General features: G+C 34.8%; 5 protein-coding genes and 1 long non-coding RNA gene across 7 annotated transcripts in view; 4 read left to right on the forward strand and 2 right to left on the reverse strand.

Annotated features, from left to right (window-relative positions):
- The window catches only part of LOC126919568 (peritrophin-1-like), a 108,204-nt gene that overhangs the window by 8,515 nt on the left and 80,296 nt on the right, over positions 1-19,393 (reverse strand). The gene's annotated exons all lie outside the window — the stretch shown is intronic.
- Positions 1-19,393, forward strand: part of LOC126919669 (uncharacterized) — a 228,657-nt gene that overhangs the window by 1,928 nt on the left and 207,336 nt on the right. The gene's annotated exons all lie outside the window — the stretch shown is intronic.
- Positions 824-1,617, reverse strand: LOC126919569 (peritrophin-1-like). The gene is made up of 2 exons (XM_050728962.1): positions 1,489-1,617; positions 824-1,316 (listed from the first exon to the last, which is right to left on the reverse strand). The coding sequence occupies exons 1-2, from the start codon at positions 1,493-1,495 to the stop codon at positions 991-993; spliced, it is 333 nt and encodes a 110-aa protein (XP_050584919.1). The 5' UTR covers positions 1,496-1,617; the 3' UTR covers positions 824-990.
- On the forward strand, positions 1,731-7,841 carry LOC126919577 (uncharacterized). Its single transcript, XR_007711710.1, has 3 exons — positions 1,731-2,045; positions 5,277-5,622; positions 6,055-7,841. It is a non-coding gene; the product is annotated as an uncharacterized LOC126919577 (long non-coding RNA).
- LOC126919566 (chondroitin proteoglycan-2-like) lies at positions 7,848-9,270 on the forward strand. Its single transcript, XM_050728956.1, has 2 exons — positions 7,848-7,916; positions 8,570-9,270. Exons 1-2 carry the CDS (start codon positions 7,910-7,912, stop codon positions 9,073-9,075), a joined length of 513 nt encoding a protein of 170 aa, XP_050584913.1. The 5' UTR covers positions 7,848-7,909; the 3' UTR covers positions 9,076-9,270.
- The window catches only part of LOC126919561 (tyramine receptor 1-like), a 100,587-nt gene continuing 94,289 nt past the window's right edge, over positions 13,096-19,393 (forward strand). For both annotated transcript variants that reach the window (XM_050728946.1, XM_050728948.1), the window contains exon 1: positions 13,096-13,769. The gene's annotated coding sequence lies outside the window, so the exon portion shown is untranslated. The remainder of the gene's footprint in view (positions 13,770-19,393) is intronic.

Raw genomic sequence — 19,393 nt, forward strand, 5'->3', positions numbered from 1 at the left:
GATTGGAGGCTACATGTTAATCTAGTTGCGTAAAGAAGTAGTACTACATTAGAAGTAGTATTGTAAAGGTATTGGAAATGTACGAGGTGTGGAAAGAAAGTTCATGGAAGCTAATAAAAATGATTTGCTGGAAACCTCGTCAACATCTATATTGTCAGCTTCAAAGTATTACCCTTTAGCACTTAATCCAGTGTCCTCTCTATTGCGTAACACAGTGCTGCGGTTCTCTGTTTCAAGTGGGCTTTAACATCTACGTTGCTTCCTATCTGTATCGTTTTTAATCGCCAAAATACTGTCCCTGTATAGTATCCTTAACTTTGGGGAATAGTAAACTGTTGCACGGAGCGGGATCCTGAAGCTAGGGCGGGTAATCAAGGATTGTAACATTAAAACGTGCAAGAAACTGGCAAACAGCGAGCGATGTGTGACGGCGGTGCGTTGTCATGATGAAGAGCATTTATGACATCGACTAATAACAAGTGCGTACTCAAATTGTCACTGCGTACGATGTCCAGAAACTGATCTACAAGAAGATCCGCGAGTTGTATAGTTAAGAAATTTGAGCTGACTGACGATTACTGACGATAGATACGGCTATAACTTACATGTTCTTATCGTTACTTAGACGTTCCAATCGAAGAAATAGTCGCAGCGTTGGCTACATGAGTCTTTTTCTACACCATATAAAAATTGCATATCTACATAATCAGCCCATTTTCAGTTCTATCGACATTTTTACAATTACGTAATAAGCAATGTAATCAAATTGCCATATGTAATTATCACGTTAAATTTAATAAAATTAGAATTAATGAAATATTGGTTAATTTTTATGCTTTTTTATTGCCTATAATTGCCACATTTTCAATCTACATTATATTGTTTACATTACTGTATATTAATATTTTTATATTCAACATGTTGTGCTGTTCGAACAAATTACGATTTCATATTATTCCGGTCGGTGTCACTCTGGGTCTATACTGTTATTCATACTGGTATGCGGCCGATATCAACATGTTTTGTTGATTTGGATGTGGAGACATGTGGTGAATGTGGTGGTCGTATAGGCCGGCGTTTACATGTTGCATTTTTCTTTGGCCAGTCGCATATTCTCAATACCGGATTATATTCAAGTCCTTGGTGGCATTGCATCAACAACGGTTGTTCTCTAATGCAGGTATAATAGCTTGCGCAGTCGTCTGGATTCGGAAATAAGGCAATATCATCATCTTCGCTTTCATCGGGACATTCAGGTGGTGGAGTAGCGGAAACAAACGCCACCAAAAGAGCGGTAAGTGCAAGCACAAATATTGCTAAAACAATTATGGAACACTTTTAATTAGTATCGTATGCGGTAACTTATTACATTAAGATTAGGCCAAAAATATCGACGAGGAAAAGATATTTGGTAACAAATCCAAATTTACTCTTTGTCCAGTCGATCTTAACGTGAACTAAATTAAACTAAAACCAAAACTATCTTACCTTTCATTTTTTCTTTGAAGAGTTCTGTGTTCTAGTATCTTCGACACTGTTTTCGTTGTGACGATCAGGTCTGCCTGTCTCTTTATATATCCGTCAGTTATACATTTTTTATGATAGACTATCAAAAAGCAAGTATATAATTGGTTATTAATATTAACGTGTCGCGATAACACTACAATCAAAAATTGAAAATTGTAGGTGCGGCGGTAACATACAGTCATTAGTTGTCAATGTAGTTTCTAATCATACCGTCCTCTTGTCAGAGAAAAATCGATAAAATATTTACACTTCTAATTGAGCTAATATGTAATTCTAATGTAACATTAGTTTATTAGTTTGTATACCGAAGGGCAAAATGCTTTACGTATTAAATTTTTACTCTTTACAGTTTAATGTTCAAAGTTGTCGACCGGCGTTATATTATACTTCTCTTAATCTGAAGATACAAGTATGACATAACGAAGGAATCGTTCTTCATTGAAAGTAATTTTCGACACTTGGAGAAAGAAACGTCAAATATATCGAACAAAACATCAATAAATATTCCGTTTTTAAAGGTATGTTAAATAAAAATCTCAAGATATTACTTTGAACTAAAATTTTATCAAATTTTTGCTTGAAGCAGAGAGTTTTTTTCGTAATAATTTTTACGTAATTACTTCTATTGCCTTTAATTGTCCAAAATTGGAAGGTATCTTTTGTTACTATTTTAGAATTAGATGAAATTATACGCTTATGCAAAAAATAAAGTATTATAAATGATAAATGAAACATAAAAGTACAACAAAATAAAGAAAAGATGTAACAGAGTTTACGAATGATAAGTAGCAAAACTTATCAAACGATTTTGCATAAATTGTAGTTGCTGACACAGGATAGAAAAAGTCTATAAATTAGATTACCTTGGGTATCAAATCAAAGCAACGTTAGTGAATATGTTCATGTCCTTGTTTTCGTCTATGCACTCGTTTTGGGAAACATAAGTTTGGGACATGTGAGTCTAGAATTAATTTGACATACGCTACGAATTTTCAAATTCGATTTTTTCGAAAACGGGATAATAGGCGAAAGATATTTAATGAAAGATCACCTTTCTTTTACTTTCTTCCTGGAATCGGATATATATTTACTCCTTCGTCTTATAATATGCTTGTATAATATTTTTATTACGATAATATTTTATGTTACTATATTTAGTATAATGGCAATTCATTTTGTACCTCTGTAATCTTGTCAATGGTCTATTAGACGTCACAAATTATTTAATATTACAATTTATAAGTTCTAATCATTTTAGGAAGTCACATTAATACTATCATGAATGAAATTTCATCCCAGTGGATCTTCTTTATTTTAAGATAAAAGTCGAATAAATAGTGTTCAATGTTTTATAATTATTCAATAACAAAGGAAAGTGGAGAAGTTGTTACTTGCACTGGTCAAAAGTAACATTGTGATGATATCATCATATCTGTATATTATTATATATTACTATATATTATATATACAATACAAAACGTCATAACATTATGACGGTGAAATTTTATCTTTTAAGGTTTAGTAATTGAGAAATATTTAAGTCCATTCTGTGACATTTATCATGTCCAAATTTATAATGTCGTTGAAAGAGTCGATTCATATAGCACAAAATGGAGACGTCAATATCATTAATCATCGAAAGCTCAAAGTGGTTCGATATAGAGACGCTCGTCAAATTTTCGGTCCAACGAGCGCTAAACGATTGCATCGAGGAAACGATAGCGTTTTAAGATTGCAAATGAAATAATGAAATATTCATCGTCAGCTTAATGCTTATAAACAATAAGAAGTTATGAGGATTGAACAAAGTCACGTGCACGCAATAAAACAGAAGAATGATTTAAATAAAACAATGGGACAAGATTACTGAAAGTAAATGAAGTTCCTGAGAGGAAAAAAGGAAGACGCGAAACAAGATTTAATAATAAGGCATGAAAAGACTTAAAATAAACAACTTTAGAGCCGCGTAAAATAACAGAGAAAGTTGAGGGAGGTTGGCGAGTAAAATCAGTTGTAAGAAATGCACTTCCTCGGTAGTTAACTTCCAGTTGGACTACTTTGTATGGGAAACAGCATAAAGTAGATTTCACGGAATCAACTTCGTTATTGTAACGAATAGATATCGCGACAATATTCCCGATGAATTTTTATACAAAAGCTATCGCTAAAATGCTGAAAAATAAAAGTTTGCATATTAATTTTACAATACTATATTAATCCTTTACATAGTCATTGATTATAATGTAGCGGCTATGCCAGAACAAAAGAATATTGCAATTGATTGATCAATTTTTCTAGTCGTGTTTCTATACTGTCAGGTAAAGTTTATCTTTACGAGTTACGCAGTTCTACTGTTATCGTTATTGGAAACGTTTTTCGGAACCGCACGATGCTTCATAATATAACGTACAGCACCGCAACGTATATTAGAATTTCTCAAATAAACATACAAGTCAAAATCGTAAAAACCAATCAAATATAAAATTTTCTCAATCGTCAAATTTTGGCCCGAGAAAATTTCTCTGTAAGAATAAACATGATTTTGCATTTGTTGAACCTAACTTTTAGAAATATACTGAACCCTGAGTGAGAACAACTTTCAAAAATACATTATACGTTAAAAAATCGTTGATGAAGTTAATCTTCACAAAAGTATCAAACATAAAAAGACCTTCGGTGTCGATTCTGACAGGGAGATATGTTTGTCTATTAAAAATTCTGTCTATTTGAAAATCGATTGCTTAAAATCACAAGGAGGATCTTTCATGTTTTTGTAAAAGATGAACTTAACTTTTATATGCTTCGTTCTATAACATAATCGGTTTTTAACCAACTTTCGATTACTATGTAAATACTCAGTGAAATAATTTACACGCAAATAAACCACGCGAATAGGAAAACGTTGATTCCATGAATTTTGTGTGTATATTCGTTCGAACGCAACAGAGGTAAACAACAAATGAAGAAACAAGGGACAATTGATTGATTTTTTCCTCTGGTATTGAAAACAAATTGTTCGTAGGACATGCTTTCGTTTATTAATTGTATTACCTATCGCAACTAGCTTGCATTTTATTCGTTATTCTTTAAAAAAAAATAGATTATACGCGGCAAATTTCAAGAATGCATCTAAAATTAATGGTCATACTTTGTGTGGATTGCAAAACAAAAAAGGATATAAAAATCATATGTAGGTCGAATCATTAATTTTAATCAATTGCCAAATAGTATATTGTTTACAACCCTATTTCCTTATTTATTCCGTTAATTCATAATCGACAGAATACGATATCATAGAAATAAAACGAAATCAATAAATAGTGACATATAATGAAACTTAAACCTAACAGCCATGCATCGAGATACCATCATAATATTAGGTTGTCCGAAAAGTTTCTTTCTTTTTATGAGGAAATAATAGACGCACAATGTTTTTCGTTTTATGTTATTTTGTCGAATTACGTACGATCCATTTTGTTCTGTTGAGATAAACACCGCGACATTTCACAGACTTGGTTTCACATTTATACGAAGGTACACTGTTGTAAAAAACAAAAGAAAGACACTTTTCGGACAACCTAATACATATATTATCGCTCGAAAGTACTCGGATTTGATCGTAAACTGCTATATGTTATTTGCTATTTTAGATAGCAAAAGAACGGAGAAAAAGATTTGAGCATAGAAATTATGTGAACTCAAATTGCATAATTTTGAGTTGCAATTTTGTTTTATCTAACTTTTTTTAGTTTGTGGTCGCTAATTCGGTTTACTGGTCTTTCCGAGATGTAGTCGTGCGGCCACATCTGTCCCGGCTACGTTATAAACTGTGGAACATCTTTTCCTCAAAAAACTGGCGAAACAACGTAACGTGCAGCGAGAAATTGTGTAGGATCGTCGTACGATCTTCATTATGAATAGGTATCCCGCGGAGTTTAAACCGTTCTCCATGGTTTTCCATTTTCCCGACGAATATTGAAACACGAATTAACGTCTGTGCACGTACCGACACATTTCTGGCGGAACGCTAGCATGAAAAGTGAAATGAAACAAATAAACTCAGCGACTTTCAACGCTGAGAAATAAAATTCTGTCGTAAGTCTAGTATCTAGTTGATTTAAGTGCTATTTTTTTATTTTTTTGCGATGCTAGAAATCTCTAAGATTCGAAGTAAACGTCGTATTCAGCTGACTGTGAAAACTAAACTAATTGAGAAACGACGGAAATATTAGAATAGAATACACAGTGATATTACACGTGTAATAAGCAGAGAAAAAATTCTTTCTGAAATTTAAGATCCGTACACGAAATGCTTATACAGGGTGTTCGATTTTAATCTATAATTACAAAGTACTTTCTATATGAAATAATGGCCCAGAAATTGGATGATCTCGAGAGGGAGTATAATTCAATGTAGTTAGATTTTTTGTAAATTGTAAAAACGATGTTACTTGCGCTTTTATGTTTGTGTCGTCTTTTATGCTAATGATTTTTATTTGACATAAATAGTTTTATATTTTCTTGCAGGAAATGACGTACTGTTTCGTTGCTGCTTCATTAAAAATTGTGATTCCATTAGAAAAGACGTATGTGACCTGTACATGACAATCTACAAATCCGATTACATCGGATTGTGCTTTCCTCGAAACCATTTAATTCTTTTCTGCACAATTTTCTTATTCTGCAAGTAATAACTTGTGTACAGTTAAAATGGCAAGCGAGTGAAATATTCTATTTTTATTTCATAACCGTAGCTTTTAGACATAATGGTTTATGCAAGTAAGTGATTATATTCGTAAATAAGTGTATATGTGAGTACTTGTTAATCTTTATTTAATGCGCGTTTGCTTTTCTTGCGAACAAGAATTTGATTTGACAGTACATAGAAGATAAAGAAGCGACAATCGGCTCTTGTGTAATCGGTTGATTATAGAGATAATTCTGAATGATTATGATTATGATTATGATTCACTTATGATTCACTAATGGAGATTGCAACTTTTTCATTCTTCGGCAATCCTTTAAAACAATATTATATATGTTGGAACGAAATGCTTTCGTAGAATACAGCTGAAGATATGTGCAGCATCTCTTGCATAATTCAATATTAATATTTTTTTACTAATATTCTAATACATCGATCTTTCAATCAAATATCACTAATATTCTTCGAGTGGAACTTGTCGTGAAATTTTTAAGTTACAAATTATGATTTTGCATTACTAATCAATGTTTCTGGTAATAAAGAAGAGAAACTTAGTTACAGAAGAAATAAAACTCTGGCGAGGGCGAGTGAATTTTACGAAATTGTCACTAAAGGAACTTTAACGATTCGCGTATAATATTTTTACTAGCATACAATAAGAACTTCGAATTATCGTTTTCATTTGTTATCGATCGATTAAACGAGACACATACTTAATTCACGCGAGGCAAAAGGAAACGATGGAGCCGATACCGCAAAAGCTTAACTGAAGAAAAACGTGTTGTCTTATCCGAGAACCGCTGTATTATTAACACATCTTATACTACCATTGTGCATACAGAATGTTAAGAAATAAGGATCTGAAATTCTACTTTACTTTATATTATTTATATATTTAATATAAATATTTGATTTTCTTCGCAAATCTTCTGAAACCACAAGATTATGGAAAGTTGTAATTGTTTATGGTCTATGCAGTATGAAAGAATCGTTCTACATACTGCAAGAGCTTTTTTCAAATCTACAGAAGCAGAGAATGGAAAACTAAATTTAAAATGTTCAATAGAAATAGATGATACGAAGTACATGATTTTAATTGTTATATTAAACCGAATATATTCTGCTTATACAATTTTGTCCCGCTGCAACGTATTGTTTGAAAATTACGATCGATTAAGATACGTTTAGCAATGAATATATTTTAAGGATCGTAATTTTCCGGAAATTTGTCACTATGAAAATTAAGAAGTTCTTCTAAGGAGATTATTGTTTCTATCGTATTAGCTGTATCAATATCGAGGAACAGAAGATCACCGATTACCGAATAATATAAATCTAATCTATTAATATGATATAAATCTGTAACATATAGAATAGTTTTACTTATAGTGTCCTATAAAACGTAACGACATTAAAAGAAAGGAAAGAACAAAACATTTTGTGTTTGCCTATAGTATATGTTCTAGTCGCTTGTAGTATATCTATTACCGTACCATCATGTACTTATCACAGGATGCCGATAAGCGATTGCAGCGATTGCATCGATAACCTATTAAAAAAATGTTTTGAGGATATATAAAGGGAAGATACAATCTTACAATTAGTCAGGGAATCATATCACTTCTGTCACGACACGAAGAAACTACGATTAGAGAAAGAATACTCCACGAAGCCAAGATGAAAAGTAAATTTCTTTTTTCTTTAACAAATTTCAATTATAATTTGTATGTTCTCCGATTAAATATAGAATTTCAATTATAGGAAATACATATGTTACGTCGTACAATATATATTACATAAATACGTATAAATATGTACATTATGTGCATGTAGGTAATATTTACCAACGATCTCTTATTCGCTTGATTCTTCTGTTACTTTCAACTGTTGCAATATTTAAAAATAATAATAAGATATTCGCAAGAAAATTATGGAAATATACTTACTAAACTGACGTGGAATGTGATTTGCATCACATGACGTCGTCAACTGTGTAAACGAGTGTATTGTTCTAACTTCAGAAATTCATCGATTGGTCCGATCTATAATTTAACTTTGAATTTAGAAAGAATGAATTGAATTTATAAATTTTTATTTATGAAAATTTATAAAAAAACATATCGTTATTTATAGAGGACAAACATATTGTTGCCAAATATAGGGAGTATTAGGAATAACAATTATAATTATTAGGAAAAAGGTGAATTAATTCACTTTCTAAGGCTTATCGCTATAGACAGATACTCGAAATAGGTAGTTTTAATATCTTTAATTGAATGTAATATTAATAAGTTGCAGGATGCAATATTAAACGATATCGATTGGTAAATTTTTCAGCAATGTTTGCGGTAGCCCTCGCTACGGTCTTTCTGGCCTTTGTTTCTGCCACTCCAGAATGTCCATCCAACCAAGATGATGTTGTCTTGGTTCCGAATCCAGCTGATTGCGCATCCTATTATGCCTGCGACGGTGGCGTAGCATACTTAATGAATTGCTCTGCCGGACTTCTCTTTAACCCTGAATTACGAGTTTGCGATTGGGCAGAGAATGTAACCTGTTCCGTTAACTCTTCGTCCAGCGTGGCACCCAGAGGAGAATCCAGCGAAGAATCCAGCGAAGAATCCAGCGAAGAATCCAGCGAAGAACCTAGCGAAGAACCTAGCGAAGAACCCAGCAAAGAATCCAGCAGCGAAGAATCCAGCGAATCTAGCAAATCCAGCGAATCCAGCGAATCCAGCGAATCTAGCGAATCCAGCGAATCCAGCGAATCTAGCAAATCCAGCGAATCCAGCGAATCCAGCGAATCCAATGAAGAAGATGATGAACTACCTATTTATAAGTAAAGAATCAGAAGTTTGAAGATATCTCAGACGGAAGACAAATTGTTACTATTTATACGGGATGTCTCAGAATCACTCTTTTTGTCTAAAATTGTCCCATCTCAAAATTCTGTACACATGTTTTGAGCTATTGCACATTATTATGTATTATAGTGATCGATATCATGTATGAAATATAATTAATCTATTATAAGTCTATACCGTTTCCAACTTATTTAAATATATATATTATCTTTTAATCAAACCTTTCGTATCACGAATACAAATATTATATATACTTAGAAATTACACGTATTTATGACACGTTTCGAGTTATCGTTAAGTGGGATTGTACTTTCATCAACGTAACCATCCAAGTCTTCAATAACGTAAATAGTATAAACAACTATTTTTAATAATAGAATACGAAGTTCTTATCTCGCAAATGAAAGTTCTTATTTTTTCGATAAAAGGGAAATTCTCTATACAGGGTGCACGATGTGTAACTGACTAATTTCAAAGTTCCGCCATTCTGGAACGGCGCATCGCGTCGTTTTTTGTTCCGCTTTGACAAATGTTTTATGCACGCGTGGCAAAATAATTCTGAAGCGTTACGTATTTCAAGAGCGAGAAAAAATTGTTAAAACATTTTGAGTCGTTGTCGAGTCGCGGTCAAATCAAATTAGGAACTATTATTAAACTCGACGAATTGATATACTTCGATGAATCTAGTAATCGCCGGCGACTTAACGACAATACGTAACGACTCTTTATCAAAGTAATTCATCGATAATGATGATTTTGCGCAAGTTACATTGGCGATATCACCTGGCCACTTAGATCACCTGATTTTAATCGCACCGGATTTTCCTCTTGAAGTTTCCTTAAAAGTAAGCTGTATATCAATAAATCAAGCACGATCGAACAGTTTAACGATACCGTTCGAGAAGCAAACACGTATTTCGCGAAAATGTAATGACAGATACGATTGAGGGGATTCGACATGTTCCGTTCATAATATGCGATCATTAACAATAAATGATTTGTATCGAAAAGACCGTTGTTTTCTATTTTATCTAAAATTTATTGATAACAAAAAGCAATCAGTTATATAGCGTCCGCACTGTATCTGCGCCGAGAAAGAAAAGAAGAATACATATTTCTCCTATTCGGAGCAAACATTCGTTAGAAGGCTTATCATGCGATTAACTCAAGTTAATTTGACAGAAAGAAAAGTAAGTACATTGAGGTGGCCGACGTTCTCCTCATTAATTGAAATTGGATAGGATTTACGTTTGGGACAGTTGAACGTTGCTGTCGCGGATCATTTCGATGCAAAGTGTAATCACTGGCAAAGTAAAGAGAAAGGGATCCGTGAAATATTCTGTGGAACCATTAAGCGTCCCAAAAGTTCGGCTTACGTTTCACGGAATGCAAGTCGTTTAAAACTTTCCCAGGCAATCGAAAACATCAGTATAACTTTCGTTCGTTTTCTTCGGCAATTTCCACGCTTGTGAAACTTCAAAAAAGATCAGACTTCTCTCGTTACGACAATCTTGTGTAGGAAATATGACTTGAATGCATGGTAATAAATGAATTCATTGTGCGCTTGTTTTGTATCTCTCTCTCTCTCTAGTTTAAAAATGAAAGAGGTCAGCGTATGTACAACGTAAACGAGAGGGATCTCGGTCGATCAAATTGAAACCATTATCGCTGTGGCGATGCTAAATGCGAAATTTTAGAGGCGTAATTATTTTCGTGTGTACACAACGAAGTCGGTATTTTTAGTATAATTGATATTTATGCAAATTCATATTTTTATGAAGGTAATTAAAGAACTAGATAGAAAATTCTTAGTTAATGCAGACTAATTCATCTTAGAAAGGAAATTTTGCTCAGCAAATTCTTCTCGACCAATCGATATTTTTTCTTATCATTTTAATTACGTTTAAACGTACGCGAACTAAATTCCACGAATTATTTAAGATACTTGGAATATCTTTTATGGAATGTTCATCCGGAGTAACTATCGCGAGAAATACTTTTATAACATTAAAATAAGATAGACACCTGCGTAGTTGGAATAAATCTCGCATGGGGTTCCAAATGCTTTGTAAAAAAAATGTGAGCATCAAATTTAAAAAAAAGCGTTTAAATAAATTTAACGTAACGTAACGTAAAATGTCATCGATAAGATGCGTTAAATATTTCAAAAACCTGTGCATGGAAGTTGTACATTGAAACTACACTCAAAGCAACGTATCCTCTGAGTATTATACTTCGAAACTATCAGATTGTTAGCAATCGCCTTAAGAAGATCGATACCCATTGATTCGTCACGGAATAGATGATTTTTTCTATATTAGATTTCATTATGTGTGATCAAAAAACACACTTAAACATCTTCTGACTTTTCTATAATAGTACAACGAAATTCTTGAATGCAAATGAAATAAACAAATAACATAACATGACGTAGTAGAAAACATAATGGAGCACAAAACAATCATTGAAAATTGTGCAAATTTAAATATACCGCCCATAACGTTACGTGAAATTGATTACGTGTGAAAAGTAAGTACTTCTATATAAGTACACGAGTACAATGTGCATGCTAGTCCAGATCTGCACTCTGGCAGCATTACTTTACAAAAGCAAACCCCAGTAAACGTAACCATATTACATTTACACTAAGAAAATGGAAACCACCAAATATCCAATTAAATGACACGCACATGACACAAGCAAGGCAAGTTAAATACCTCGGACTCCACTTAGATACATAACTTACATGGAAACGACGTACTAAATCATTTATAGACAGATGTACTGGCTAACTAGACGAAACTCTAAACTCAGCATAGAAAATAAACTAAAAATCTACAAAACGATAATAAAACCAATTTGGACGTACGGAATACCGCTATGGGGGACAGCAGCAATGAACCACATAAATAAACTAGAGCCGCTACAATCGAAGATACTGAGATCAATAGTCAACACCCCATGGTATGTCAGAAACGAGGATATATGCAAAGACTTAAAAATATCAACGATCAAAGAAGAAATCGGTAGGTACGCAGAAAAATACAAGGAAAGAACGGCAACACGTCCAAACCAGCTGACTGCTGAAGCGAGCAAAACTCTCACAGAAAGAAGACTAACAGGAAAACACCCCACTGACCTCACTAAAGAAATAAAATAGTCCAACTCGAAGATGATATCCTGTTGGGGGTAACCATCCACATGTTATTTAGCAATTAAGTTAGAAAAATTTACCAAATGTCCAGCTGGCCAAATTGCAAAGTACAAATTAAATAATAATAAAAAAAGGAACTTTACAAAAGAGCCTATCTGTACCCCGTTGCACCATCTGTGCAAGGCTCCTCATGTTCCTAGAAAAGGCTATGATGCTGAGAGACCTTTCAAATTGAAAATGAACCGAGAGGAATAGAGGAAGAATAAAGGACTACCGCGTATCCAAACAACGGCATTGATGGCACACGTTGAGGATGAGAAACAAAGAGAAAGCAAGGATAAGCCATGTTTGCATGGTGGCAGCTGGACCGAAACGATAGTACTGTTCAATCTATCTATACTGGAACATCTCAATAACAATTACTTTCCGCAACATCGACGGTATTTAATTCACGGAAACGTGCATGCGTTGCGCCATGTCCCGCCATATTCACCGCAAGCCATCGAAATGGCAGTCGCCCCTCGCACCACTTTCCGATCTTTTCTCTTCACCTCGATTCGATCTTACTACGACTCCATATCTTCCCGAATGGGCTAATAATCGTGTATCTGGACCATTATCACCCTCGAGAAGGGCGAGTTGCGAACCGATAAGCTGACAATTTCGGGGAACTTGGAGTCGTTCGGGCGCAAATATGCACCGGATGCACATTCTACGCGCGTAACGTACACAGCCGTGCGATCGTTTGCACACGTTCACGCCGCGTGTCTGTATTAGAACGGGGGCGGTTCGCGAGGGAGAGGGTCGATGGGGGTGGTTACTGGGATTTTCAGTACGCGCGCGATCGCCGTGCCGAAAACACGGCTGCAGCGTGTCGTGCATCCCTTCGGCTGGATGGGCACTCCGTTCTCTCCGTGACGATCTCGAACTTGTTGATGTATCTCGCGGTTCAGTCTTGAAACATACGAGACAAACCTAACGAGATTGATATCAACGGTGATATGCATGGAAATTTTGATGGTTCGTGGAGTGTGTGAGTTTGAACGAAGAAGTATCAGACTGTGATAAACGATTGGCAAATAAAATCGACACATTGAAACCTACGTAGATAAATTACGATAATACGAACCAATCGACAAATGTAGAATTAAAGTTGACGAAAAAAAAAAAAAGGAAAGTCAAATTCGAGGTTCGTGAGCAAAACGATCGGCGAAAAATGTCAATCGTACGCTTCAATGATATTGCACCTACGGTTCTTTTGAAAATTCGTTGCTTCAAATTTGTAACGTCCTAACAAATCCGATAGTTAACTATAAACGCGGTAGAGCATTCGAACGTAATTGTCGATCGAAGTTCCCGATTGGAAACTGTTCGCGGGTGGCGGAAGATTTCTCGAAGATTAGTTGACTGACTGTTTCTCGTTTCGACCTATCTACCTAACATGTTCGGGTGTACATATAAAGAATCAGAGACTTGGAGAGAGACTGGTAACTCGGTGGAACAGAGGAGCGTAAATTAGGTAGGTACATGTGGTCGGGGATTGGAGGCAGAAATTCGTGAATAAGATCAAAGGAAGACCGGGCCCTTTCTTTTTTCGAGCGCGCCGCGGATGGACGTGCTCTGGTTCGGGAGAATGAATTTTCAAGAACGTTGCAATCGTACAAGCTGGTTCTGTTCTCGTAGCGTGAGGTATTTTTGTTTCACGGTCGCTGCCACTTTGGAGGGAAAAAGGTCGGCCTGGTGATGTATTATGCCGGTATTGTTGTCAGAAGTGCGCAATACACAGAATCGGTAGGCAAAGCGAGAACCCAGTGTAGTAAATCCGCGATCGATACCTTTTAATCTCTACACTCGAAGGTGCGATACGTTTCGAGTGTTCGTTACATCTCGGTATTGTACAGATGTTCGTTCCGCGTCGCCTACGGGATACGACAGCTGGCATAACCAAGTCATTTAATTAATTGATGAAATTCAAAAACTTGCCGCTTTCACTTAGAAGGCAACGAGACTTCTGTACCGAATCGAACTTCTCTTTGTTGCATTTACATTTATCCAGGGATCGACATCTATTTCCTCGTAATTGCGTTTGATTTCGATGAGACGCGTTATCGATGGATTTTGGGTTTATGATACTTTGGCAGATGGATACAACAGATAAAATTCAATGATATGAGTTAAGTTGCAGAATCTTTCGTTTCTCTGAGGAAAAAAGCTTTTGACGATATGCGAATAAGAGCCACCGTGAACGAGACAATGCATAGTTCCGTAACAGGCGAAACTTTTTCTACCCCTCTGACTCTAAATATTTTTTTCCATTACGACACGAGGGCTGTGTAAGCATTTTTTAATGGCCCCGATCGTTCGATTTAAATGATGAATGTTGCGTAGGCGTAGCGAGTGTTACTATCTCCATATCTTTAATTCCTTTCCGAATTCATTTTCAGCCACGCCAAGGAAAGCGATAACCGTGACAATTTACGCGCAAAAATTTTTACTCTTGAACATATTAAAAAAAATCACACGTCGTGTTTCATTGAGAGAAATAAAGAGTGATAGGTCAACGCGGAATCTAAATTCATTTTTAGCGTGAAATGCAATTTTGTAAGTTAGGATAACTTAAACACTTTCGAGCTGAAAGTACACGAATTAAAAAGAAATCGAAGAATATCGCATTACGATAAAAGATTAAAGATCATAGCGTACGAAGCGCAAAATTTTACTCTCCTTTTGCGTAAAAAGTGTCTACCCTCCAATTGATTACAGCGTTCACATGTGTGAAGCACGACATATATATGTACATATATTGTCAATATATTTTCAAATATTCCTAACATGTTCCATATTGTCTGACTTTACATGCATACGTACATGTTTCATTCATGGATGTGATTCAACTAGATTGTTTGATGTGGATAAGCAAATCATGTCTATCAAATATAGATATAAGAAGGTACTGACTCTTAGAATTTACAGAACATTATTACTTATCATCTAGCAAATTTTGTCATATTTTTCTAAATGATCAATATTTTACAATGATTCTGTATTTATTATTCTCTTTGACGGCTAAAATCTTGAGATTTTAAATTCCCTTTCCTCAAGATTATTTTTTAAGAAATTATATTTTATCACAAATTGCTGATGTATTGGATAAAATTTAATACGTAGTTAGCGATGGTTTGCCGCTTAAAGTATAATGCATTGTATGCCGCGTGTTGCATTTTTCAGTTCCAGCATAAATTTAAATACTTGTTGAATTTGAATATAATTTATAGTACGAATTTGACGCATTACGCGCGTAATTATTATTGTCATTACGTTGCATACACAGCGTGTATTCGATACATGCGTGCACAAGTTCGCGAGGACTCCCCGAAATATTTCCAATATGCCGATAAAATCAATAAAGTGATGGAATTTGGCATATAGGAATTCCGTTTTCAGTAATTTGTCGAATTCAGTAATTTACTGATTTGAAACTTTCCGAGCGAATACAATTCCCGAAGCCGGAAAGGTGTATGAACTCATTACAAATTAAATATTTACTTGTGCGACACTTTTGCGTCTGGATCGATTTGGATCAAATCATATTTTTCTACCATTAGAAAATTTCTCACGTTTGAGTAAAATGTTGGAATTGCTATTGACATTGGTGACTTCGCGTCTCGCTATATTATAGTGAATTCACTTAGTACAGTATCGAAGATTTTCTTAAAACTTGAAAGATCTCTGATTTTTTCAGTTGAAAGAAAAATGAAATCGAGATATAACGAATTCGAGGATCGTAGCCGAATGAAACGTAGACGACGAGTTTTCTATTTCTAAGTGATAGAAATATATAACCGACAAAATGAAGATTAAAATGGAAGATCGTTTCAAAAGACAGAGAATATTAAGATGTTGGTACTTTTGAGGATATCAAATATATCTGAAGAGAAATGCAAAATCTGGAAATAACTGAAATTGTCAAGTTGAAATGAAAATGCGAACGAAATTTATAAATTATAGTGTAATATTTGTTTCGTGAAGATTATTTACTATCAATTAAAAACGTTCTATAAGCCGCAGGTCTCGAACTTGGACAGCTTTTGGGACAATGTATAACGGCAAGCTAAATCTTCCACTCAAACAACCTATTCTACACTCTTGGGACCTGGCATCTTGATACTTATATAATAAATCACTGCCTTTATCATGGGGTTTTGCCCCTGCAACATGAAGGGAATTTCCAGATCAGTGACACATGTTACGAACGAATTCACTTGTTGTCCGATATATTAAGTAACCCATAATCTGGGAAGTATATTACGATAATAAAAAATCTGTTTTACAAATAAAAGAAAAGTTTCATTTTAAAATTCTTCGATAATTGATCAAGATTGCGGAGAGTATATCGTTGGAGAATATTAACCACTTGAATTCGATAATTGCAAAGATACGAGTACTTCTGGTGTCTCGCTGTACGCTAGAAAAAATTACCCCTATCAAGACAGAAAACAATATCTCTTATTATTAATTATTCTTCGTCATTTCGATCCAAAAATTCTGCTACCGGCCATATTTCCTAATTTATAAATATCACCTCGGCTGGTGTTCAAACGCGTAACCCTCTGATACTTTACAGCGATTATCGAAAAAATCGTTCGAATGCCAATTTATACACCTATCGAAGGAAATGGAAGCCAATGAAAATTCACTGAAATTCGAGAGCGAAATTGGCGATCCGAACATAACTAAAATCGCTGTGCTTGCGATTGCGGACATGGGTGAGAAAAAATTACGATATTGCCGGAGATCACCCATTACCCGTGTATCGTTAGTAACGACAACGACCGCGCGTTTCCTTTCCCCGAAAAATCCGCTGGCGAAGCCAAACGCGGCCAGAGAGCAGAAGATTTCTCCTGCTTGGGACGCAATCTTACCAAGGAAATGTGTCCACTGTTCAAATGATATTACTACATCTTGATAACAGCGGGGATTTCTTCTATAAGCGTGATTTCAGGCAAGTGCCACTGGCGTTTCGCCAGGAAACCACGCTTCCGAATTGCCTCGTTAAATTCCCCATAAATACATAGATACTGTTAGCGACTACGAGAGAGATTCGCAAAACGTGACATCTTCGGATGAACGTATCTCGTAATTTCGTACTTACGAGTCCACTCTACAAGTCTGTAATACTACTCGTCGGTATTTTCATTATGTCACGATATAACGCGCATGATGGTTCGAATACGTTGATCAATTTATTGGAAAAATATATGAATTCTGCTAAAGTGCACGAACAGATGTAAATTAGTGGTTAGAAGCAGCGTTTGCTAATTAAGCTAGTTACTACAAGTTTGTAGGACCAATAGGTAATAAATTAATATTATGGGAAATATCTGTACTAAACTGTATACTTAAGGTATTTGTAGCGTAGATCGACTTTCTTACAATTTCTTCGAAATTTTAACGATACGTTACTCAGTATGTTACCTATACGTGATTCGATTTTTAGGGAGTCTAACTTTATCGAAATGGGGATATTCACCTTTAGAATTGAAAGTTTCAACATGCAATCTCGTTGTAGTAATCCCCATTGCAGAAATGACTTTTCGTTTGATTACGGAAATAGCGTTCTTACAAAATTGTTAAAAACCTACTATGATATATAAAGTGGATGGAGGAATCTTTGAAAAAAAAAAAGAAATTTAGCATCGTCTTCATCGTTTTCGATTAGAAGTAATGTAAAATATGTAATATCGATAATTTCGGCGTCCAAAATGCCGTACATTGTAACGTGAAATTGACGTTCTGTCCATTTCTGAACTGTTTGTTAGCGTGCGCGCGTAGAAACAGCCAAGAAATTTCTGCTTAAAAGAAGAATCTGAGACGTACCTGAAGAATAATCTGACTTTCGAGCCTCAGTGTGTTTTACCTTCGAGGGATATTTATTCATTTATAAGTTTCTTTTAAAGCAGTCCATTAACAATAAAGTCATTAGTGATCGTAATAATATGTTTAATGTGAATCGAGTAGGTTCGTCCGTTTTAAAAAGGTCTGCCGCGTTATGAATACTTTCAGAATCATTCGGGTTAGACTTCGTGTCGGCTTTAATGTTGCGATCATTTCTTTTGGATGAAAATCTAGGGCAATCCAGTAAAATGTGCTGTACGATTATAGATGACCCACAAGATTTGTCATTCAGGAAGTGGTTGATCCGTCAAGAAATGATCCCAAATATCTTAAAGTTCTACAGTGGCTATAAAAATATTGCCACTTTACTTTTCCATCGAAACGTTCTTTTATTTAGCCTTCATTTGTCTAATGGTATCCATCAAAATTTGAATTTACACGAAATCCACGATTTACCTGTAATAAGTTGATGCAACAAATCTCTATTTAAGTTCCATATTCACTTATGTCGGTAAAAATATGAAACTGCAGAAACATCTGTAATGTATTTATAGCACTCAACAGTGTCGTCTAAACGATATTACGTCGTGACATATTTCATCCGTAGAGGCAAAAGGGTAAAGGATCGCGGGTTATTATTCTTTTTTCTTCTCTGTCTTTTACGTTTTCTTTCTATCGAAGTGCACGGAAGTTGCGCGTTCTGCGGACGAAAATAATTATCGTTGTACACCAGCAACAGCATGGGAACCTTCGGCGAGCAACGTTAATTGCACTTTAATGCGTATGTAATAATTACATTCGTCGAAAATAAGTTTCTCTATTTTCTTGAAAGTTTGCGAAATCTATGTAACTTGTCGATGACGTAATGCAGAAGTTGTTGCATGAACCACGGAAAAAGCTGTATAACTAATAATTATTCGACCTGAACAGTTTCTTTCCTCTTCAACTTTTGTTCTTTTCTTTTTTCTTCCATCCTTGCAGGTACTTTAATGCTGTTTCTTAGTGGAACAAATTAGGGATTGCTTAACTTCAATTATAGAATTTCATTAATTACGGTTTTATCTGTTTCTTCCATGAACCTATAATGACTACTAGTTGATCTACTATTTGGGTATTAATTTTAATGTTAATTATTTCAATATTAATACGAGGGGTAGAATGGATTCACCGTAAGTTAATAAATATTGTTGATGATATTAAAATTCTGATTACAGTTTCTTATTGCAAATTAACATATATTGTCTCAAT

The sequence above is a fragment of the Bombus affinis genome, chromosome 8 (assembly GCF_024516045.1).
Source record: "Bombus affinis isolate iyBomAffi1 chromosome 8, iyBomAffi1.2, whole genome shotgun sequence".
NCBI classification, from domain to species: domain Eukaryota; kingdom Metazoa; phylum Arthropoda; class Insecta; order Hymenoptera; family Apidae; genus Bombus; species Bombus affinis.